The sequence below is a fragment of the Ornithorhynchus anatinus genome, chromosome 13, assembly GCF_004115215.2.
Source record: "Ornithorhynchus anatinus isolate Pmale09 chromosome 13, mOrnAna1.pri.v4, whole genome shotgun sequence".
Taxonomy (NCBI): domain Eukaryota; kingdom Metazoa; phylum Chordata; class Mammalia; order Monotremata; family Ornithorhynchidae; genus Ornithorhynchus; species Ornithorhynchus anatinus.
Window position 1 is genome coordinate 1,268,775 of NC_041740.1, and position 23,431 is coordinate 1,292,205.

At 64.8% G+C, this 23,431-nt stretch overlaps 1 protein-coding gene across 1 annotated transcript in view; it reads right to left on the reverse strand.

Annotated features, from left to right (window-relative positions):
• Nucleotides 1-23,431, reverse strand: part of OBSCN (obscurin, cytoskeletal calmodulin and titin-interacting RhoGEF) — an 81,291-nt gene that overhangs the window by 44,101 nt on the left and 13,759 nt on the right. Inside the window, exons 7-32 of the mRNA XM_029078229.2 lie at nucleotides 23,104-23,379; nucleotides 21,844-22,119; nucleotides 20,657-20,932; nucleotides 19,309-19,584; nucleotides 18,108-18,383; nucleotides 17,220-17,495; nucleotides 16,145-16,420; nucleotides 14,782-15,057; nucleotides 13,707-13,982; nucleotides 12,782-13,057; nucleotides 11,607-11,882; nucleotides 11,017-11,292; nucleotides 9,124-9,390; nucleotides 8,557-8,826; nucleotides 8,089-8,355; nucleotides 7,580-7,846; nucleotides 7,171-7,283; nucleotides 6,732-6,885; nucleotides 6,215-6,376; nucleotides 5,841-5,945; nucleotides 5,175-5,441; nucleotides 4,129-4,398; nucleotides 3,663-3,929; nucleotides 2,543-2,809; nucleotides 1,378-1,644; nucleotides 635-907 (exon numbers count right to left, since the gene is read on the reverse strand). Of these exons, the coding sequence (XP_028934062.1) occupies nucleotides 635-907; nucleotides 1,378-1,644; nucleotides 2,543-2,809; nucleotides 3,663-3,929; nucleotides 4,129-4,398; nucleotides 5,175-5,441; nucleotides 5,841-5,945; nucleotides 6,215-6,376; nucleotides 6,732-6,885; nucleotides 7,171-7,283; nucleotides 7,580-7,846; nucleotides 8,089-8,355; nucleotides 8,557-8,826; nucleotides 9,124-9,390; nucleotides 11,017-11,292; nucleotides 11,607-11,882; nucleotides 12,782-13,057; nucleotides 13,707-13,982; nucleotides 14,782-15,057; nucleotides 16,145-16,420; nucleotides 17,220-17,495; nucleotides 18,108-18,383; nucleotides 19,309-19,584; nucleotides 20,657-20,932; nucleotides 21,844-22,119; nucleotides 23,104-23,379 (6,528 nt within the window). The remainder of the gene's footprint in view (nucleotides 1-634; nucleotides 908-1,377; nucleotides 1,645-2,542; nucleotides 2,810-3,662; nucleotides 3,930-4,128; nucleotides 4,399-5,174; nucleotides 5,442-5,840; nucleotides 5,946-6,214; nucleotides 6,377-6,731; nucleotides 6,886-7,170; nucleotides 7,284-7,579; nucleotides 7,847-8,088; nucleotides 8,356-8,556; nucleotides 8,827-9,123; nucleotides 9,391-11,016; nucleotides 11,293-11,606; nucleotides 11,883-12,781; nucleotides 13,058-13,706; nucleotides 13,983-14,781; nucleotides 15,058-16,144; nucleotides 16,421-17,219; nucleotides 17,496-18,107; nucleotides 18,384-19,308; nucleotides 19,585-20,656; nucleotides 20,933-21,843; nucleotides 22,120-23,103; nucleotides 23,380-23,431) is intronic.

A 23,431-nucleotide genomic window follows, 5' to 3' on the forward strand; every position in this document is an offset into this window, starting at 1 on the left:
GGTACGGGCCCTTCAGCCCACGTCTGGCGGGCATCCGGACGGCAGTTCTAGGCCGCAGATCCTCCCCGGATGGCCGGCTCCTGGGCCCGAGGGTCAGGCGGGCTTGGCCAGATTGTAATCCTAATCATAATTATTATGATGTTTGCTAAGCGCTTAGTAAGGCCCAAGCACTGTTCTGAGCACTAGGGTAGATACAAGATAATCAGATCGGACACAGTTCCTGTCCCACTTGGGGCTCACAGTCTTAATCCTCATCTAAATAATAATGATCAAAATGATCACTGTGGTATTTGTTAAGTGCTTACAGCGTGCCAGGCACAGTACTAAAGGCGGGGGTGGATACGAACAGATCGGGTCGGCCAGTCACGATCTTAATCCCCATCTTACCGACGAGGTGGCCGAGGCACAGAGATCTGCCCGAGGTGGCACGGCGGACGAGTGGAGGAGCCGGGATTAGAACCCGGATCCTCTGACTCCCAGGCCCGGGCTCTACCCAATTTGATGTGAGACGAGACGGGCCCGGGTGAGGCTCAGGAAACCGCCCCAGGATAAAGTTGCCGCCGACGGGCGACTAGGCCGGGCCGGGCCCCAGAGCACGACTAGCTGGGGGCCGGGCGGGACCCCCGCCCCTCACCTGTGACAACGAGGGAAGCCTTGGAGCGGAGGTCCCGCACGGCGAACACCACCTCGCCGCCGTCGGCCAGGGCCGCATCCCGGATGCTCAGGGTGTATTTCCGCCCCTGGCGCGAGGCCTGGAAGCGGCCGGACCCGCCCACGTCCTGGCCGTTGACCGTCCACACCCCGGCGTCGCCGGCGCTCTCGTGGGAGAGGATGCACTCGAAGCTGCAGCTCTCCCCCTCCTGGACCTCCGTGGTCTTGAGGCGTTTAGTGATGCCGACGTTCAGGTCTGCGCGGGGAGGAGAGCGAGGGGTCGGCGGGGCCGGAGGGGCCGGGGGCGGCGACGTGGGCAAGACGAGAGCCCTGGCTGGTGGGCGGCATGGAAACCGGGAGGCTGGGGGAACGAAAACCCGGCTGCGGGGTGAAAGGAATGGAATCTCCACCCACCGTCGCCTTTCTGTTCCGGGCCTCCTCGGCAGTCGGGGTTGGGGGAGCGGAGGGAGTCGGGGGGGACGCGGCCCCTCTGACTGAGGGGGTGGCTGGCAGTGCCGAGGTCCCGGTGGGACGGGCGGGAGAGCGGAGAAGACCGAGAGGGAAGGGAGAAGGGGAAGGCGGAGGGAAGGGGGAGGGAGTGAGGATGAGAAGGCGAAGGGGAGACGGTGCGGGGAGGAAGGGCAGGATTCCCCCCCAGTTCTCTGCCACGCCCGGCACGGGGGTCCGTGGGGGTGGGAGGACCGGGGCGGGGGTGGGGGCCCCTACCGTGCACGGCGACCCGGGCCTGGGTGCGGTCGGACCCGATGTCACAGGAGTAGAGTCCGGCGTCGTCCCGGCCGAGGTCGTGCACGAGCAGGCCCAGGGTGCAGCCTGCGTGCAGGATGTCGTACTTGTCGCTGGGCCCCAGCTCCACGCCGTCCTTGTGCCAGGCGGCCCGCACCGACGCCCGCGACACCTCGCACTGCAGCGCCAGCGTGCACCGCTCCTGGCTGCTCACGTCCTCCAGGGGCTTCAGGAACATCGCCGGCTTCTCTGGAGGGGGCGAGGGCCACGCGGGGCCGGACCCGCTGACCGACCGGCCGACCGGTCGGCCCCGCGGCCGGCGACCCCGCCGGCTTGGGCACGGTCCGAGCTGGGGATCGCCCCGGCCCTCTCGGTCCCTGGCCCCCGCCGCGGTGAACTCCCTGAGGGGCGGGGAAGGGGCCCGGCCCATCCCGGGACACCCACCTACCTCCCCTCCGTCCCTCCCCCCCGGGCCCCGGGAAAGTCTAGAAGGAGCCCAGTGTCCGCAGTCTTCGCAGCAGGGTCGAGCCGGGGCACCTCTGGCTTCCAAGGGACTTGCCGGGGAGAGCGGGCCAGGTAATTGTTATTATTGTCAGCAGGAACGATAATAATAACAACGCTAATGGTATTTGTTAAGTGCTTGCCGTACGCACTTAACAAGCAAAGTGGAGACAAGCGAATTGGGTTGGACACAATCCCTGTCCCACATGGGCCTCGCCCTCTTAATCGCCATTTTACAGTTGAGGGAAATGAGGCCCAGAGAAGTGAGGTGATTTGCCCAAGGTCACGCAGCGGACAAGCGGTGGAGCCCCGATGAGAACCCGGGTCCTTCTGACTCCCAGGCCCGGGAGTCACCAGGCCGCACCAGTAATGGGATTCTCGGTTAGCGTTTACTACGCGGTCCCGTGGGATCCGGTCCCCGTCCCTCCTACCCCACGTGGACCGCCCGCTCTAAGGGGGAGGGAGAGCCGGTATTTCATCCCCATTTTCCAGAGGAGGAAACTGAGGCGCCAGAGAAGTGACGTGGCTCGCCCAAGGTACCCCAGCAGGCCGGCGGCGGAGCCGGGGTTAGGACGCCGGTGTCCGGGTTGCCCGGACGTCTACGGGGCGGGGCGGGGGAGAGGGGAGCGGGGTGGCGGGGTCTCACCTTTCACCGTCAGCTGCGCCGATTCGGAGATCTTGCCCGACTTGAGGAGCACCGTGCCGGCGTCGGCCAGGGCCACCCGCTTCAGCAGCAGGGTGTGGCGGCCGCCCGTGTGGCGGAGCTCGTGGAAGCTGTCGTCGAACAGCAGGACCCCGTTCAGGAACCACTCCACCTCCTCGTCCTCGTCGGACAGCTCGCACGAGAAGGCCGCGCTGCCCTCCTCCACCGCCTCCACGGCCTCCATGGGGCTGGTGACCGTCACCTCACGCGCTGCGGGACAGGGCGGGCACCCGCGGAGTCAGCGCGGGGCCCGGGGCCACCGGGACGCGGGCGGCGGGCCCTCGGGGAAGCCGGGCACCGGGGAAGCTCCCAGAAGGGCGAGTCACCTGATAGAGACCCAGCTGGTACCTCATCTGGAGTGGTCACTGGCGAGAGGCCCCGAAGGGTAGGGAAGGGCCTGAAGACGAAGGGGGCGGAGACCGCGGGCACGGGCTCTGTGAGGCACTGATGCCATCCGATACCCGTCCGCATCAGGAGGGCGGTGGTCGGTGCGCAGAGGGCGGGGCCGGCGAGGGACGGGGCAGGGGAAGGGTGAGGGGGGGGGGAGCTCCCACTCACCCTCCACGAGAAGAGCGTGTGCACACGACGCTCAGGTGGGCCGTCGGAGGGGAAGCAACCCCTGGGATAATATGGACCTGGAGGGGGGCCTGGGCCCTAGTTAGGATTCTAGGGGGAGGGGACCCAAATGGAATCTGAGGGGGACCCCTCGGAGGACGCCGGGGCACCGCCGCAGGAGAGAAGGTTGCAGAAAAAAGCGGGTTCGGAGATGTAGGGAGCTCAGAAATCCCCCAAGGACAATCCACCCAACAGGAAAGCCACGCCGCAGACCATCTACGACGACGTCCGCGACGGCGACAACCCGGATCGCGGATGACCCTCACTGTGGACGACCCACGGGGAAGCCGCCGCGGATCGCGGGTGAGGCGCGGGGCAGATGATCCCGCCACGCGGGTGATCTGCCGCGGGACGGAAGACCTTCCGGCCGAGAGCCGGGGCCCATCCGTGGCGAGCCGGGCGCGGCGGTGGCCGGACGGGGCGGCGTGGCGTGGCAGGGCTCACTCACCTTCCACGGTGACCGTGGCGCCGGTCTGGGCGTTCCCGGCCTGGCAGCGGTAGAGGCCGGCGTCCTCGGGGGCCGCGCGGAGGATGCGCAGTTCCGCCATGTGGTTGTCCAGGTTCATCCGATACTTGTCCGAGGGCACCAGGGGCGTCTCGTCCTTGTACCACTGCACGGCCTTGGGCGCCGGCTTGAAGTCGCACGACAGGATGACCGACTGCTGCTCCCTCACATGCTTGTCCTCCAGCTTCCTGGTCAGCAGCATGGGGATGTCTGCCGGGGACACCGGGGCCCCGCGGGTCAGGGGGGGTGGGCGGCGCACCACCCCAAGGGGAGGGACGTGCCCGCCCGCATATGCGCGCTCTGGGGGGGACGGCGGGGGGATGGTTCGGTGATGGGTTCGTACCCCGCGGGCACTGATACGGCCGCGGCCCTCTCCCGTCCCCGGGGCGGGCTGGGGAAGGGGCGTCACCTGTGACGAGGAGGCGGGCCGTGGAGCGGGACTTGCCGATGGTGAAGTGGACGGGCCCGCTCATGGTGGAGCAGGTCTTCCGCAGCGCCAGCCGGTGCACCGTCCCGTCCTGTTCGATGCCCACGTCCCGCCCCGCCTGCAGCACCGTCTTTCCCAGCAGCCACTTGGGGGGGCGCACGGACGGGATGGAGGTCTCGCACTCGAACCAGGCCGGGGCCGGCTCCATCACCTCCACGTCCCGCAGCTCCCGCACGATGGCGATGGACTGCTCTGTCGCCGGGGGCGGCGGGCGGCGCGCAGAGAGACGGACGCGGGACCGGGCAGAGGCGCCCGGAGAAAGACACCGCAGTGGGGAGAACCGGAGAAAGGGAGAGACAGAGAGGCACACGGTCAGGCAGAGATAGAGGCCCAGAGATAGAAACGCAAGGACAGAGAGGGACGTGGAGAAAGACACCAAGATAGACTCAAAACCGGGGAGACGGAGCCAGAGCCAGGCAGAGATGTAGAGGCGCGGAGACCCAGACAGGAGCCAAGACGGGACGAGATTGGGAGGCCCAGAAGGCAGATGAAGAGATAGGGAGACACGGAGAGACAAAGATAGAGCGAGGTTTCAGAGAGAGATTTGGGAGCCATCCCCGATTAGGTTTGGGGGAAACCGCCCACCGGGAGCACGTGCCTCGGCTTCTCCCGACCGCGGCACGGGCTCGGACTCTGGGATCGGCACGGGACCAGACCGGGGGAAAGAGGGAGGGTCCCGCGTCCCCCTCTCCCCACCTTCTCTGAGAGGCTTCGGGCCAGGCTGGGGCAGCCGCTCCGGGCTTCTGGCACTACAGTTCCCAGCGGCCTCCGGGGCAGCCACATCCACAGTGCCCAATTCTGGACCCCAGAGCGTGGGAAGTTCATTCCGCCCCCCCCCCCCCCCCCGCCACCGTGACCCCACCCGGGCCGTCCGGGGCGGCGAGCGCCGGGGCCCCGCGGGCGCGGGAATCGTCCGCGGCCCGGACCCCGGGCCGGAAGGGTGCCCCGTCCGACCGTCGCGGCGGTACCTTCGACGAAGAACTGGGCGGAGGTTCGGGCATCGCCGGCGTCGCAGGTGTAGGTGTCCTCGTCGGCCGGCTCGGCGTTCTGGATGACCAGCTTGCGGAACAGCCCGTCGCTCACCATCTCGTACTTGGGCCCGGGGAGCAGCTCCGTCCGCTGCTTGTACCAGCGGACCCGGGCGCTGGCCCGAGACACCTGACACTCCAGCACGCCGCGGTGCTTCTCCATGGCGATCTTGTCCCGCAGCGGCTTCAGGATCTTCACCGGGAGCTCTGGGGGCAGGCGGGGGGTCGGGGGGAAGGGGTTCCGTCAGCATCCTGCCCACCCTGAGTCCCCGCTGGCTCCTCCTCAGATCGGCGGGCCCTCGAGGGCAGGGCCCGTGTCGCCTCCTCCTCGCTCTGACCCCCGGGATCCGGTGAGAGACGATGTGTGTGTGTAGCGGGTGCGTGTGAGGGGGATCTCTCCGTTAGACGGGCAGCCCCTTGGGGGCAGGGGCCGTGTCTCCTTCTCCTTCTGCCCTACCCCCAGCACCCAGCCCAGTGAGCGTGTGAGCACGTTCCCCCCGCCCCGGCCACGGCGGACCGGCGGACCGTGACTCCCCCTCCCCGTCGCCCCTCGCACGGATCCGAAACGCCGACCGGTTTGGGCCCGCGGCTCTGGCCTCCCCTCACCTTTCACTCGCAGCTGAGCTCGGGACTCGGCGTTTTCGGCCACAAATCTGATCTCGGCGGCGTCTTGGACCTGGACTTGGCGGTAGAGCAGGGCGAACGCTCTCCCTGCGGACGGGGATGGGGACGGAGGCGGGGTCCGGCGGGGGCCGGGCAGGGCCCCCCGGCCTCCTCTTTGGGCCCGGGTCCCAGCCGCCTCCTCCCTCCTTCCTGATGCTCTGGCTCCCTGCTTCGCCCCCGCCCCCCGTCCCGGCTCGCCTCTGGGGAGGGTCCATCGCCCCGTCGCCCGCCACATCCCGGGCGGTGGCCGAGGGTCCGGCTCCCGGCCCCGCGCCCGGCCGCCCGGCCCGGCGCGCCCCTCGCCCCCGCCTGCTTACCGTCCTGCCGCATCTTTATGTTTTCTCCTGCCTTCAGCTTGCTGTCGTTCTTGAACCACTGCGCCTGCACCTCGTCGTGCGAGATCTCGCAGCTGAAGGCCGCGCTCTCCTTCTCCATCACTTCCACATCCTCCAGGGGCTTCACGATCCGGATGTTCCGGCCTGAGGAGGGGGAGGAGGGGGAAGAGGAGGAGGGCGATCACGGCCCCGTGAGTTGGCTGATCCGTAAGTCTTCCCAGGCCCCGCTCTCACTTTCTCCCCACGACACCCCAGGGCGGTCGGTCTGCGCCACGCAACAGGCGAGTGGCTCGGGGCACTCGCTGCCCGTAGCAGGGGCCCAGGAGAGCGCTCTGCACTTGGCCAGTGCCTGGTCCGGCGCTCTGTGTACAGGTGGTGCCCGGTGGGCGCTCTGCTAGATCCTGGTAGAGTTAATCGATGAGCCAATGGCCCCCGGGCCCCCACGTGCCACGCGGCAGAAGGGCGCCCTCCCCCTTCCCCCAGCCTGGCGCCCACGTACCGGTCACCTGCAGGCTGGCCGCGGTCTCGGCGTCGCCGGCGTCGCACACGAAGTTGCCCTGGTCTGAGAACTCACAGTGGTGGATGACGAGGGTCCTCTTCCTGCCGTGGGCAAAGATGCCCACCCTCTTCCCCGGCCGCTGTTCCGTGCCATCCTGGGAGAAGTCGGCAGGGAGGGGAGGGACTGAGACGGGATGGGAACTGGAGGCCCCGAGGCGGGGACCCCGGGGGGACGGTTCGGGGTCCAGTCCGGCGAGGGAAGGCGGGGGCCGGCGGAGGGTGGGGACCTCCGAGAACAGGGCCACGAAAGAAACCGGCCGGCCCCCGGGGGAACCGGGCCCCGGAGAGAGAAGCGGCCGCCCCCTCCCCGCCGCACCACGGGGGCTGACATACTGGGGGGAGGGGGAGGGAGGGGGACTGACCCCCGGCCCCCACCCTACCTTGAACCACTTGACGTCCACATTCTCTCTGGACAGCTCACACTCGAACGTCACCTTGTCCTTCTCCGTAACAGTGATGCTCCGCAGGGGCTGGGTGATCTTCACAGGCAACTCTGCGAAAAGAAGAAGGGGGTCAAGGCCGGGGTCGAGGGAAGGTCCCTGGGCGCTCGGGGCCAGGAGAGTCTACAGAGAATCCCCCCCCGTCTCCCCTACGTCACGTGCTAACCCCAAAAGGGTTCACCGATGGGGAGGCCACGGCAGTCCCGGGTCCAGGGCAAAGAAGGGGCAACGGGGGCCACCAGGCTGGAGGATGGGGAGGGGTCCGGGCGGGATAAGGGGAAGATGACCCTCCGCGTCCCGGGTGGCGAAGAGCGGACGCTATCCCCAGGCACCCCCACCCGATCCGTACCGGTCACCGTGACCGTCCCCGACGTGTTGACACCCTCAGCCCGGAAGGTGACTTGGCCCGTGTCCTCCAGGCGGAGGCCGGAGAGGGTGAGCGTGTGCGCGGGGCCACGGCTGGACAGGCGACAGTTCTCCCCGGGCTGGAGCCGCAGGCCGTCTTTGGTCCAGATGCCCTCCACGTCCCCGTGCGACAGTTCCACCTCGAACGTGGCCGCGTCCCCCTCCTGGACCGTCACCGCCCGCAGCCCCCGCACCAGCCGGATCTGCCGCACTGCCGGGGCGGAGGAGGAGGACGGGGATGTCGGCGCCGGGCGGGAGGCCCACGACCCACCACCGCTCCGGGCGTACCGGGACACGGCTCCCCTCCTCGTGCCCTCCCCTCTGGCCTTCCCCAGAACCCTCCCTCCGATTCCTCCTCGGCCCCCGGCCCCGCCACCCCTGCCCCGACTCCGTAATAGTGAGGGCGGTGCTGATGTACGTCCCCACCCCCCGGGCCCGCTCGCGGGAACTCACTCTCCACGTTGAGCTTGGCCTGGGTCTTGTCGTCAAGGGTCTCGCAGACGTAGAAGCCGCGGTCGGAGAAGCTGAGGTCGCGGATGATCAGGCGGTGGCGGGCGCCCTCGGCCTGCACCTCCACTTTCGGGCCGGGGCTCAGCACGGCACCGTTGCGCAGCCACTTAACTTCCGTGGACGGCTTGGTCAGCTCCGCCTCCAGGACGGCCGTGCCCTTCTCCTCCACCGTCTGAGCCTCCAGCTTCTTCCGGAACAGCACCGGCGCCTCTGGGAGCGGGGCCGGGGCGAGAGGGCCCGGGGTTAAACCTCGCTCGGTCAGGCCTTCGGGCCCCAGACCTCCAGGAAGCCGAGGGGGCCCTGCAGCCGCGTCCAGTCCGCCCCGTCCCCCCGGGCCATCGTGCAGGGAGGACGCCGCGCGCCGGACCGAGGTGGGGGGGGGGGGTCTTTCCCGCGGCCGGTCCCTCTCACCTCGGACCTTGAGGCCGGCTTGGGTCCGCACCCCTTCGGCCTCGGCCGCGATCTCGCCGGCGTCCGCCAGGGTCAGGCTGGTGACGGTCAGGCTGTGGCTGGCGCCTTGCCGGACGACGACAAACTTCTCCCCGGCCTCGAGGGGGGTGCCGTTCCGCTGCCAGGTGACTGCGGCATCGTCGGGGCACACCACACACTTGAACGTAGCCTCCCGCCCTTCCTCCGACACCACGGGGCTCAGCTCCGTCGTGAACCTCACCACGCGGGGCACTGTGGCGGCGGGAGAGCGGAGAGGACGTGCGGCCGGACCTCCCCCACGGGAGCGACCCGTCCCCCCTCGCGGGTCGGGGGCCACCCCGGGGCCCCGACTGGCCGAGATCTCAGGGGCCGGGAGCCACCGTTGTGGAAAGGTCAGAACCGCGGAGAGCCGGGTTCCGATCTGGGCCCCGACGACCGACTCCCACCACGCACCTACCCGTCTACCCCCGGGGTGCCCCCTCCCCCACCCCCGCGGCCCCCGCAGCCTCTCCCCAGCTCAGCTCCCCCGCCCCCCCGTGGTGGGCGGACCTGCGGGGGCGAGCCGGACGCTGGTCTTGTCGTCCCGGGTCCGGCAGGAATACTCCCCTCCGTCTTCCACCCGCAGGCCCGAGACGGTGAGGGAGCGCCGGGCCCCGTCCACTCGCATCTGGAACCGCTTGCCGGCCCTGACTTCCGTGCCGTCCCGGTACCACACCACGGCGCCCTCCGCCCCGCTCAGCTCACACGATAGGGTCACCGAGCCGCCCACCTCCCCGCCGACCACCTCCAGCTGCTTGACAAACTTGACTGGGACCTCTGCAACCAATCAGAAGATAGGCGGGGGGAAATCGAGGAGGTGGGAAAACGTGTCTGGAGGGCGCCCCCAAATGGAAGGCCCCCGAGGGTGGGGCCGACAGTCCTCCACGGAGACCTCTCTGGGCCTCAGTTTCCCCATCTGTAGACTGGGAGACGCCAGTGGCGGAACGGGGCTCATCCCGGAGGGCCGGGCTGGACGGGGCCAGAGAACGGTCGGCCTCGTCTGAGGAAGAAGCACTGTGGCCTAGTAGACGGGGCAAGGGCCCGGGAGTCGGAAGGACACGGGTTCCGAGCCCAGCTCCGCCGTTTATCTGCCGGGAGACCTCGGACAAGCCACTTCACTTCTCTGTGCCTCACTTACCTCACCTGTAAAATGGGGATTAAGACGGCGAGCCCCATGTGAGGCAGGGACTGTGTCCAACCTGATTAACTTGTACCTACCCCAGTGCTCAGTACAGCGACTGGCACACGGTAAACCCTAAACCAAATTAAAAAAAAAAAATTAGCGCGGAAGGAGGCCGGAAGGATCCCAGAGGCTCGGGCCCAAACCGGGGCAAGGTAAACGGGAGAGACGGCAACGGGAGGGTCCACTGTGGACAGTGGAACCGAACACTGGAGGGCGTTTGTCGTCGTCCCCGACGCCGGGTAACTAACGGCTCCGTTCGCTAGGCGCAGTCTGGACTGTCCATGGTCTGTTTGCGAGACCTCGCCGCCCCCGGGCCCGCCTTCCCGATCGATCGATCGATCTCGGACCTTCTCCCCGCTTGCGGCCTCCGCGGGCTGCACAACGGGGGCTCGTTTCCGGCTGGGTTGACCCGAGGCCTTGGAGGACCTAAGGGTGGCTTCCCTTGGATGCCCAGGTCTGCCCCCGTTCTACGGGATCCGTCTGACTCCTCGGACCCCTCCAGTTGGGCAGAGAATCGTCGAGCGATGGGAATCTTGGAATCTGTCGAGCCTCTGCCGCTCTGCCGGGCTGGGTTCCCGTCTTTTAAATCCCATGGCTCCCTCCTAGCATCTCTACCCCCTGCTATATGAGTCAGAGTTCGTGGGTTCGAATCCCGGCTCTGCCACTCGTCAGCTGTGTGACTGTGGGCAAGTCACCTCACTTCTCTGTGCCTCAGTTCCCTCCTCCGTAGAATGGGGATTAACTGGGAGCCTCACGTGGGACGACCTGATTCCCCTGCATCGGCCCCAGCGCTCAGAACAGTGCTCTGCACATAGTAAGCGCTTAACCAATACCAACATTATTATTATTATATCGTACGCTTCTACCGGGAGCTGCCAGAATCTACCTTGAGCGGCCTTTCCCAAGAACGTGTTAGAGGGCTCTGCCCAAAGCCGACCGTAAGCAAGCTTCTTGAGGGGAGGGATCGTGTCCTCTAACTCTACTGTCCTCTTGTCCTTCCCCAAGCTCCTCATAGAGTGCTCCGCACGAAGTAAATGCTCAGTGACTACCACTGGGTGCCTGACTGACTGGTCGGTTGTTTAGGGGAAATAGGGTCCAGAATTATGAGCAAAATGACCTTTAGGGAAGGGGTCAGTAGATGATGGGACCCCGAGGAAAGGGAGGAAGCTCGGGGACCGGAGGGGAGGAGTCGCCGGTCCCCCGGGGGGCGGCTGACTCACCTTGGACCTGCACCAGGAACTCCTCACGCTCCCTGTTGGCCTTGCAGGTGTATATGGCCGTGTCCTTGGACCCCGCCCCCCTGATGGTCAGGGTGTGGACGCAGCCCTCGCTCGTCATCTCGTGCCTCTTGCTCCGCCGGATCTCCAGCCCGTCCTTGAGCCAGACCACAGAGGCGGTGGTCGAGGTGACGGCGGCGGACAGGACGACGGTCTCGTGCTCTCGGACCACGAGGGGCTCGCGCCTGGCCGGACGCTCGGGGGCTTTGGCTTCTGGTTCTGAAAGGGGGAGGGGGACGTGGGAGAGAGAGGGAGAAGTCGCCATGAGCGGCACTGGCCGGGACCTGGGCACGTCCGGCGGGAGGAGGAGGGGAGCAGAGGCCGCCGAGCTGAGGGGCTAGGAAACCCGCCGGAGGGATGGGCCCACCGATCGGGCCCACTCTACCCCAGAACTCTAGCCACAGGTCATACTCCCAACAGCCTGGGCGGGCAGAGGAGGGCGGAAGGAACGGTCCATACGGAAAACGTCCCCCTCGTTCAGGTCCACTGGCGATCCCGTTCTCGATCGACAGCGAGTGGGACTGCCACCTCACCTGCCACGTCCAGCCGGAAGGCGAGCCTCTGTCCGCCCGCCTCGCAGGCGTACTCCCCGGCGTCGGCCGGCCCGGCCCCCTGCACCACCAGCTTCCGCTCCCGGCCCTGGGCCTCCACGCGCACCCTCTGGCCGGAGCTCAGCGCTTTCCCGTCCTTGAACCACCGCACGGCCGTCTGGTCCTGGGCCACCCGGCAGCTCAGCGTGGCCGTCTCCGTGGCCGCCACCTGCACCGTGCGCTGCGCCGGCTCCTCCTCGCCAAATACCGCCGGGGCCTCTGGCAGAGACGGGTGGGAGGAAGAGGTGAGATGAGGAGGGAAGGAGCTGAGAGGCATGCCAACCAACGGCAACCAAAACCAGCCCGTGAAGCAGATTTGCTAGTCCGCAGCCCGGACAAGGGGCGTCGAGGAGAGTGGGCGAAATCCGGCACGATCTCATCCTGGCTAGGAGCGGGGAGGGACAGACAGTGGGTGTCCATCGGTGAACGTGGCGGCCAAAACCCTCTGTGACAACCTGGACCAGACTCTGTCCAACCAGGGGAGCCTCACGGAGCCCGGAGAGAACCTGAGGCAGGTCAGTCTAAGGGTGAACTGAACTGTGGGGACCAGAGCTCGGGGAGCTGAGCCCAGGGGAACTGTACCTGATGGGGAGCGGAACCCACGGGGCCGGAGCAAGGGGGGAATTGAGTCGAGGGGAGCTGAGATGGGACAGCCGAGCCTGGGGACCTGAGTTGGGGGAGCCCACTGTGTGGGAGTGTAAGCTTCTTGCGGGCTGGGAACGCGTCTACCAACTCTGCTGTGCTGTACTCTCCCGATCACTTAGTACAGTGCCCTGCACTGATTCACTGACGGAGTGAAGCCCGAGCGGCTGACTGGCCAGAAATGCAGTCCTGGGGGAGAGCCAGAGAGGGATGTGGGGAAATCAGAAAACTGTGAGGGGAAATCAGAGACGCTGGGGAATAGGGATCGGAGGTCAGAGCTGAGCCGGGGGAGGAGGTGACGGCAGAGGCTGAGGAGGGAAAATGACTGTGATGGACAGAAATGGCCGGGAGCACTGGAACAGGTCACTGGGGGACTACGGAGACTCTTCCCACCCCAGAAGGAGACCCACGTGGGAATGTTGGGCGTGAGGGCTCGAAGCAGGGCACGGAATACGATGACCCGGGAAGGAGCTGACCTGCCACGTCCAGCCGGAAGGCGAGCCTCTGTCCGCCCGCCTCGCAGGCGTACTCCCCGGCGTCGGCCGGCCCGGCCCCCTGCACCACCAGCTTCCGCTCCCGGCCCTGGGCCTCCACGCGCACCCTCTGGCCGGAGCTCAGCGGTTTCCCGTCCTTGAACCACCGCACGGCCGTCTGGGCCTGGGCCACCCGGCAGCTCAGCGTGGCCGTCTCCGTGGCCGTCACCTGCATCGTGCGCTGTGCCGGCTCCTCCTCGGCAAATACCGCCGGGGCCTCTGGGGGAGATGGGTGAGGGGGCAAGGCTGAGGTGAGTGGGGGAAGGAACTGACAACCGACAAGACAAACCACCATCCCGTGAAGGAAACTTGCTAGCCCATAGTTCCGAGAAGGGCCTGTGATGGGAGATGCTGAAACCCGGCAAGATCTCCTGCTGGCCAGGAAAGGGGAGGGGCAGACACTGGGGCAACATCAATAAACCTTGGGGCCAAATCCCTCCGTGGCAGCCTGGAGCAGGGTCTTCCTATATAAAGGAGCCTTGCGGAGCCCGGGGAACTGAACTTGGATGACTTGAACCCAGGGGAGCCGGACCCTGGCGAGCTGAGCCCCTGTAGCTGAGCCTGGGGACCTGATCTCAAGGGAGAGAAGAGTGAGGTACTGGAAGTGCAACAGTGGGAAAGAGTCAGAGGGGGATGTGGGAAGTCAGAGAGCTGGAAGGAATTGGGATTGGGAGCCCAAGGCTGAGGAATCGGCAGAGGCCGGGGAGGGAAAATGACTCAGATGATCAGGAAGGACTGGGGGCAGTGGAATAGGGCACTGGGGGAGGATGGAGATTCTTTCCACCCCAGAACGAGACACAATCCGGGACGGTTTGGCGTCAGGGCTGGAAGTAGGGGAGGGGATAGGATGACCCGGGAAGGTCCTGACCTGCCACGTCCAGCCGGAAGGCGAGCCTCTGTCCGCCCGCCTCGCAGGCGTACTCCCCGGCGTCGGCCGGCCCGGCCCCCTGCACCACCAGCTTCCGCTCCCGGCCCTGGGCCTCCACGCGCACCCTCTGGCCGGAGCTCAGCGGTTTCCCGTCCTTGAACCACCGCACGGCCGTCTGGGCCTGGGCCACCCGGCAGCTCAGCGTGGCCGTCTCCGTGGCCGCCGCCTTCACCGTGCGCTGCGCCGGCTCTTCCTTGGCAAATACCACCTGGGGCTCTGGTAGAGATGGGCGGGAGGAAGAGGTGAGATGAACGGGGAAGGAACTGACGACCGTACAGACAAACTGCCCATAACCAGCGCATGAAGGAGATTTGCTAGCCCACAATCCCGAGAAGGGCCATCGAGGAAGGATGGATGAAATCCAGTAAGATCTCTTCCTGGTCAGGAGCGAGGATGAGGGGACACTAGGGGAGCATCGGGGAACGTTGTGGCCAAAACCCTGCGTGACATCCCGGACCAGGGTCTGCCCGTCCACAAGCCCGGAGAGCTCTACCCGGGGAGTTGAACCTGGAGGGGCTGAGTCTGAATGAGCCGAGCCCCAGGGAGCGGAGCCTGTGGAGCTGAGCCTGGAGACCTGATCTCGAGGAGCTGAGACCAGGTAGCTGAGCCTGGTGAACTGACCTCAGGGAACTGAGCCCAGGGGAGCTGAGCCTGGGGACCTGGTCTTGAGGGAGCAGAGCCTGAGGAACTGACCAGCCTGAAGCTCAAAAATGGGGCAGGGTCAGAAGGGGACGGGGGGAAATCAGAGAGCTAGAGGGGAAAGGGGAGGAGAGGGAGGAAACCAGAGGCAAGAGGGAAATTGGGATTAAGGGCTCAGAGCTGAGCTGGGAGAGAAGGTGAAGGCAGAGGCTGGGGAGGGAAAACGACCCTGATGGACAGGAAGGACCGGGAGCACTGGAACAGGTCACTAGGGAAGGCCGGAGCATCTTTCTGCCCCAGAACGAGACACAACCTGAGAAGGTTTTGCATCAGGACTCGACGCAGGGGAGTTTTGCTGACCCGAGAAGTTCCTGACCTGCCACGTCCAGCCGGAAGGCGAGCTTCTGTCCGTCCGCCTCGCAGGCGTACTCCCCGGCGTCGGCCGGCCCGGCCCCCTGCACCACCAGCTTCCGGTCCCGGCCCTGGGCCTCCACGTGCACCCTCTGGCTGGAGCTCAGCAGTTTCCCGTCCTTGTACCACTGCACGGCCGTCTGCGCCTGGGCCACCCGGCAGCTCAGCGTGGCCGTCTCCGTGGCCGCCGCCTTCACCGTGCGCTGAGCCGGCTCCTCCTTGGCAAATACCACCGGGGGCTCTACGGGGAGGAGAGGCAGGAGGAAGAGATGAGCAGGGAAAGGAACCGACAACTGTACAGACAAACCGCAACCATAACTATCCCGCATGGATTTGCTAGCCTACGTTCCAGAGATTGGCTATCAAGGAGAGATAAGTGAAAGCCCGCATGATCTCCTCCTGCCCAGGGGCAGGGTTTGGTGGACACGGGAGGAGCATCAGTGAACGTTGTGGCCAAACCCCTCCGTGACAGCCCGGACCAGGGTCCGCCTGTCCATGGAAAGCTAACAGAGCCGGGGAAGCTGAGCACGGGGAAGCTGAGCCAGCGGAGAGGAATCTGGGGGAGCTGAGCCCAAGGACCCAGACCTAGAGATCTGAGCCCCAAGAGTTGAGTCCATGAGGGCTGAGCCTGGGTTGGGTCGGGGGTGAGTGCTAGGTCTGGGGCAGGTGAACCTTAGGGGTAACTGAGGGGCGGAGGGGGGCGAAGCCCCGCGGAAGCAACCTGGAGGGAGTTAATCGCAAGAGGACCTGAGCTGAGGGAGCTGAGCCCAGCAAGATGAACCAAAGGGAACTGAGTCCAAGAAAGGTGAACTGAGGAAAACTGAGCTCAGAAGAATTGCATCCAGGAGACTGAAGGGGGGGGACCAGACCCCAGGGAGTTGAACACGGGGAGCTGATCCCAGGAAGGCTAATCTAGGGGAGTTGAGCCTGTGGAATCTGAGCCTGGGAGACGGGTCCGAGAGTGCTGAGCCTGAGGGAAGGGTCTGAGGTAGGTGAAACTGAGGAACCGAGTCATCGGGGGTGGGGGGAGCCTGATGTGCTGATGGGCTGGAATCACAATACTGGGCAAAGTCACAGGAGGATGTTGGGAAATCAGAGAGCTGGAGGGGCAAAGGGAGAGATGGGAGGATACTGGAGTCATGGGGGAATTGGAACTGGGGACTCAGAGCTGAGCTGAGATAGACAGGAAAGACTGGGGGCAGCAACAGAACAGCTCATTGGTGGAGGCTGGAGACTCTTCCCGCCCCACAGCTAGACATATCCAGGGAAGATGTCTCATCAGGACTCGAAGCAGGGGAGGGGATTTGATGACCCGGGATGGTCCTGACCTGCCACGTCCAGCCGGAAGGCGAGTCTCTGTCCGTCCGCCTCGCAGGCGTACTCCCCGGCGTCGGCCGGCCCGGCCCCCTGCACCACCAGCTTCCGCTCCCGGCCCTGGGCCTCCACGCGCACCCTCTGGCCGGAGCTCAGCGGTTTCCCGTCCTTGTACCACCGCACGGTCGTCTGGGCCTGGGCCACCAGGCAGCTCAGCGTGGCCGTCTCCGTGGCCGCCGCCTTCACCGTGCGCCGCGCCGGCTCCTCCTTGGCAAATGCCACTGGGGGTTCTGGGAGTGGTGGGGCAGGAGGAGGAAGAGAGGTGAGCGGAGACGGAACCGATGACCATAACCAGCCCGTAAAGGCCATCTGCTAGCCCACATCCCAGAAACGGGCTGTAAAGGAGAGACGGGTGAAACCCAACACACTCTCTTCCCGGTCAGGAGCGGGGAGGGACGCATATGCGGTAGCGTCATGAATTGTCCCTAACCCTCCATGGCAACCTGGAGCAGGGTCGGCCTGTCCACGGGAACCTCACAGAGGCCAGGGAGCTAAGTCCCAGCTGAGGTCAGAGCCATGGGGGAACTGGGATTGGAGTCTCAGAGTTGAGCTGAGGGAGGAGATGGGAAGCAGTGCGGCCTGGTGGAGAGGGTCCGGGCCTGGAAATCACAAGGATGTGGGTTCTAATGCCGGCTCCGCCACCCGTCTGCTGTGTGACCTTGGGCAAGTCATTTCACGCCTCTGCGCCTCAGTTCCCTCATCTTCAAAGTGGGGATTCGAATCCTGTCTCCTCGGCTCCCTCCTATTCAGACGGTGAGCCCCTTGAGGGATTTCATTATCTTGCATCTACTCCAGTGCTTACTACAGTGCTTGGCATCCAGTGAGTGGTTAACAAATGACACAGTTATTATTATTATGATGGGAGGCTGGGAACGGAAGACAATACTGTTGGACAGGTGGGTCTGTGGGCACTGCTCACTGCGGGAGACAGGAGACTCTTCCCGCCCCAGAACTAGACACACCCCAGGAAGGTTTGGCATCAGAGCTCGACGCAGGGGAGGGGATACGATGACCCGGGAAGGAGCTGACCTGAGACGTCCAACTGGAAGGCGAGCCTCTGTCCCCCCGCCTCGCAGGCGTACTCCCCGGCGTCGGCCGGCCCGGCCCCCTGCACCACCAGCTTCCGCTCCCGGCCCTGGGCCTCCACGCGCACCCTCTGGCCGGAGCTCAGCATTTTCCCGTCCTTGTACCACTGTACGGTCGTCTGGGCCTCGGCCACCTGGCAGCTCAGCGTGGCCGTCTTTGTGGCCGCCGCCTTCACCGTGCGCTGCGCCGGCTCCTCCTTGGCAAATACCACTTGAGCCTCTGGTGGAGACGGGAGGGAGAAAGAGGTGAGATGAGCGGGGAAGGAACTGACAACCGTAACCAGCCCGTGAAAGAGATCTGCTAGGCTGCGGACCCCAGAAGGGCCACGAAGGAGAGATGGGGGAAACCCGGCACGGTCTCTTCCTGACCAGGAGTGGGGAGGGGTGGACACCCGGGCAGCATCAGCAGACGTGGTGACCAAAGCTCTCTCTGAAAACGTGGAGCAGGGTCTACCCATCCGTGACAGCCTCGCAGACCTCAGGGAGCTGAAGCCCAGGGAAACCGAGACTGTGGAGCTGAGCTGGAGGAGCTGAGCCTGGGGAAGAGCAACCTGGGGGAGCTGAGTTCAAGAACCTTAGCACCCATCCCCCGGCTCAGCTCCCCCTCAGGCTCACGTCCTCAACGCTAAGTCTGGGGCAGGTGAACCTGAGGGGCAACTGAGCTTTGGGTGAGCAGAACCCAGGGAAAGTGGGAGCTGAACCCAGGGGATCTACGCCAGGGGAGCTGAGCTCAGCACAGTGCGCTTGGGGGAACTGAGTCCAAGGAAGCTGAACTGGAGAGAACTGGGCTTGAAGCAGGGCATGGGATACGATGACCTTGGAAGGTCCTGACCTGTCACGTCCAGCCGGAAGGCGAGCCTCTGTCCGCCCGCCTCGCAGGCGTACTCCCCGGCGTCGGCCGGCCCGGCCCCCTGCACCACCAGCTTCCGCTCCCGGCCCTGGGCCTCCACGCGCACCCTCTGCCCGGAGCTCAGCGGTTTCCCGTCCTTGAACCACCGCACGGCCGTCTGGTCCTGGGCCACCCGGCAGCTCAGCGTGGCCATCTCCATAGCTGCCACCTTCACTGTGCGCTGAGCCGGCTCCTCTTTGGCAAATGCCAACGAGGGTTCTGGGAGAAATGGGCGGGAGGAAGAAGTGAGATGAGTGGGGAGGGAACAGGCAACCCTAAAGAAAAAACCCTCATAGCCACAATGAGAATATTTGCTAGCCCAGCCTAGAGAAGGGCCATCAGTGAGAGCCGGGTGAAACCCGGCACGATCTCTTCCTCACCAGGAGGAGGGAAGGGCAGACCCTGGAGCTCCAGTGGCTTATGTTGTGGCCAAAACCCTGGACCAGAGTTTGCCCTTCCGTAAGAAGGAAGGTCGGGTGAAAGTGAGCCCAGTCTTCAGGAGCTGAGTCTAATGAACGGCAGGTGGGGAGCTGAGCCCAGGTACGTGACTGGGAAGAGCTGAGCTTAGAGTGTTGAGGTTGGGAAATCTGAGCTTGGTTGAGTAGGGCCCCAGGGGAAGCTGGCACTAGAAGACCGGAGCCTGGAGGAGGGAAGCCGAGAGGAGCCTAGGGCAGGGAATTGAGTCTGGAGGAACCGAACTGCGGTAGCTGAGTCCGGGGGAGCCAAGCCTGGGGAAAGCTGAACCTAGGGGAGGCCAGCTGGGGGACCAGAGCGGAGGAATTGAGCCGGGGGAGCTCATCTCGGAGGAGCGCAGCCTGAGGGATTGATCGGCCAGAGAGTAGAACTGGGGGAGGGCCAGAGGGCACGTGGGGAAATCAGAGACCTGGAGGGAGGAAGGGAGAGAAGGGAGGAAACCGGAGTCACGGGGGAATCGGGATTGGGGGCTCGGAGCTGAGCTGGGGGAAGAGGTGACGGCCGAGGACGGGGAGGGAAAATGACTCTGACGGGAAGGACTTGGGGCACTGGAACGGGACACTGCAGGAGGCTGGAGACTCTTCCCATCCAGAATAGACAAGCACCTGGAAAGCTTCACATTAGGGCTCGATGCAGGGGAGGGGATACGATGACCCGGGAAGGAGCTGACCTGAAACGTCCAGTTGGAAGGCGAGCCTCTGTCCGCCCGCCTCGCAGGCGTACTCCCCGGCGTCGGCCGGCCCGGCCCCCTGCACCACCAGCTTCCGCTCCCGGCCCTGGGCCTCCACGCGCACCCTCTGGCCGGAGCTCAGCGGTTTCCCGTCCTTGTACCACTGCACCGTCGTCTGGGCCTGGGCCACCCGGCAGCTCAGCGTGGCCGTCTCCGTGGCCGCCGCCTTCACCGTGCGCCGAGCCGGCTCCTCTTTGGCAAATGCCACCGGAGGCTCTGGGTGAGCGGGGGAAGGAAGAAGATAAATGATGAGCGGGGAGGGAACTGGTGATTGTACAGAGAAACCGTAACCATAACCAGCCCCAGTCAAGGCAAATGCTAGCCTGCAGCCCCGAGAAGTGTCATCAGTGGGAGATGGGTGGAAACCGGCGAGATCACCTCCTGGCCAGGGGCGGAGAGAGGTGGGCACTGAGAGCATCCGGGAACGATGTGGCCGGAAGAGCCTCACAGAGCTCGGGAAGCTAAGTCCGGGGCACCTCTTTCTGGAGGAGCTGAGCTTGGGCGAGCTGAGCCCGTGTAGCTGAGCCTGGTGACCCGATCTTGGGGCGGTGAGACCAGCTAGCTGAGCCTGGGATGCTGAGCCCACGTGAGCTGAGCCCTTGGAAGCAGCGTGGCTCAGTGGAAAGAGCCCGGGCTTTGGAGTCAGAGGTCACGGGTTCGAATCCCGGCTCTGCCACTTGTCAGCTGTGTGACTGTGGGCGAGTCACTTCACTTCTCTGGGCCTCAGTTACCTCATCTGTCAAATGGGGATTAAGACCGTGAGCCCCACGTGGGACAACCTGATTCCCCTGTGTCTACCCCAGCGCTAGAACAGTGCTCTGCACATAATAAGCGCTTAACAAATACCAACATTATTATTATTATTATTATTATTAATCTCTGGAAGCTGAGCTTGGAGGACCTGAACCCCAGGGAGCTGGGCCTGGGGACCTGTTCTCAAGGGAAAGGAATCTGAGAAACTGACTGACCGACATCAGAACAATCGGGGAGAGTCACAGAGGGGACATGGGAAAATCGGAGACCTTGGGAGGGAAAGGGAGGGAAGGGAGGAAGGTGATGTCACAGATGAAATTAGGACTGGGGACTCAAAGCTGAGCTGGGGGAGGAGGTGATGGCAGAGGCTGGAGAAGGAAAATGACTCTGATGGACAGGAAGGACCTGGGCCGCTGGAACAGGTCATAGGGTGAGGATGGAGATTCTTCCCTTCCCAGAACAAGACACCCCAGGAAGGCTCTGTATCGGGGCTTGATGCTGGGGAGGGGATACGATGACCCGGGAAGGAGCTGACCTGCCACGTCCAGTTGGAAGGCGATCCTCTGTCCGCCCGCCTCGCAGGCGTACTCCCCGGCGTCGGCCGGCCCGGCCCCCTGCACCACCAGCTTCCGCTCCCGGCCCTGGGCCTCCACGTGCACCTTCTGGCTCGAGCTCAGCAGTTTCCCATCTTTGTACCACTGCACGGTCGTCTGAGCCTGGGCCACCTGGCAGCTCAGGGTGACCGTCTCCGTGGCCGCCGCGTTCACCGTGCGCCGCGCCGGCTCCTCCTTGGCGAACGCGACCGGGGCCTCTGTGGTGGGGGGGAGGGAAGGAGATGGAAGATGAACCTGGGAGGAACTGATGGACCGCCACCACAACCAGCCCGTGAAGCCGATTTGCTTGCCCATAGCCCAGAGAAGGACCATCGAGGAGAAACGGGTGAAGCCCGGCACCATCTTTTTGGCCACGGGTTTGGAAGGGAGGACGCTGGGGCTACACTGGCCAACGGTGTGGTTGAAACCCTGCGTGACAGCCTGGATGTGAGTCTGACCGTTCATAGGGGTCTTGTAGGTCCGGCAGAACCGGCTGGAGCCGAGACCAGCGATCTGAGTCTAGACGACTTTATCTGGGGAGCTGAGCCCAGGTCCCCGAGTGGGAAGAGCTGAGCTTATCGCTCTCAGCCCGGGAAAGCTGAGCTTGGATGAGCAGAGTGCAGGGGAGCTGAGCTTGGGAATCTTGAGCCTGGAGGACTCGAGTGCAGAGGAACCTAGTCGAGGGAACTAAGCTCAGAGGAGCCGAGCTGGGGTTGCTGAGCCCGGGGGAGGCCATCCGGGAGAACTGAGCAAGGGGAAAGGAGCTGGGGAAGCTTATCTCAGAGGACTCGAGCCTGAAATACTAACAGGCCAGAAGCAGAATACGGAGGGAGAGTCAGGGGGAACACGGGAAATCAAAGAGCTAGAGGGGGAAAGGGAGAGAAGGGAGGAAGCCACAATCGTGGGGGAAATTTGGACTGGGGGCTTAGAGTTGAGTTGGAGAAGGAGGTGACGGCAGAGGCTGGAAAGGGAAAATGCTTCTGATGGGCAGGAAGGCCTAGGGACACTGGAACAGGACACTCCAGGAGGCTGGAGACTCTTCCCGAACCAGAACTAGACCGACACTGGGAAGGTTTTGCATCAAAGCTCGACACAGGAGGGGGATATGATGACCCGGGAAGGTCCCGACCTGCCACGTCCAGCCGGAAGGCGAGCTTCTGTCCGTCCGCCTCGCAGGTATACTCCCCGGCGTCGGCCGGTCCGGCCCCCTGCACCACCAGCTTCCGGTCCCGGCCCTGGGCCTCCACGCGCACCCTCTGGCCGGAGCTCAGCAGTTTCCCGTCCTTGTACCACTGCACCGTCGTCTGGGCCTGGGCCACCCGGCAGCTCAGCGTGGCCGTCTCCGTGGCCGCCGCCTTCACCGTGCGCTGCGCCGGCTCCTCCTTGGCAAATACCACCGGGGCCTCTGGTTGGAGAGAGGCAGAAGAAGGAGGAGAGATGAGCATGGAAAGACCAGAAAACCATACACAAACCACAACTATAACCAGTCTGCAAGGATTTGTTAGCCTGAAGCCCCAAGAAAGGCCACTGAGGAGAGATGGGTGAAACCCAGCACGATCTCTTCCTGGCCGGGAGCGGGGACGGGTGGACGTTGGGGAGCATCAGGGCATGTTGTGGGTAAAAACCCGTGTGACAGACTGAATCGGGGTCTGCTGGTCCACGGGATCTTCACAGAGCCGGTGGAGCTAAGTCCGGGTATCTCAACGGAACTTGAACCTGGGAGAGCTGAGCTTGGATGAACTGAGCCCAGGGGAGCTGGGCCCCAGGAGGTTGAACTCACATCCTTGGGTCTCATAAACAGAGGTCGGGGACCTGTTGAGAGGAGGCAGCTGAATCTGGGGTGCTGAGCCTGGGGGTGCTGAACCCAGAGGAACTGGGCACAGGAGAGCTGAGGGTTAAGCTGAGTCTGGGGTGCTTATTCTGGAGGGACCTAAACTTGGGGAGCTGAGCCCAGAGAGTGGAGTCTGACAGTGCTGGGCCCAGTGGAGATGTGCCCGGGGTAGATGGGTCTTGGGGAGCTGAGCTGGGGAGAGGTGCGCTGGGAGAGTCGAGATCGGGAACCTGAACTAATGACCGGACGGAAGCACAACACTGGGGAAAAGTTGAAAGGGAATTGGGGGAATCAGCAAAATAGAGGAAGAGGAAGAAGGGAGGAGATCAGAGTCATAGGGAAATCGGTATTGAGGATCAGAGTTGAGCTGAGGAGAAGGTGATGGCAGAAGCTTGGGAGGGAAAATGACTCTGGTGGTCAGGAAGGGCTGCAGACACTGGACTGGATCACTGGGGGAGGATGGAAACTCTTCCCGCCGAAGAATGAGACCCACACCCAGGAGGTTTGGAGTCAGAATTCGACAGGGGAGAGGATGCGATGACCCGGGAAGGAGCTGACCTGCCACGTCCAGCCGGAAGGCGAGCCTCTGTCCGCCCGCCTCGCAGGCGTACTCCCCGGCGTCGGCCGGCCCGGCCCCCTGCACCACCAGCTTCCGCTCCCGGCCCTGGGCCTCCACGCGCACCCTCTGGCCGGAGCTCAGCGGTTTCCCGTCCTTGTACCACTGCACGGTCGTCTGGGCCTGGGCCACCAGGCAGCTCAGCGTGATGGTCTCCGTGGCCGCCGCCTTCACGGTGCGCTGAGTCGGCTCCTCTTCAGCAAATACCACCGGGGGCTCTGGAGATGGGCGGGAGAAAGAGGGGAGATGAAACGGGGAGGAGGAGCTGAC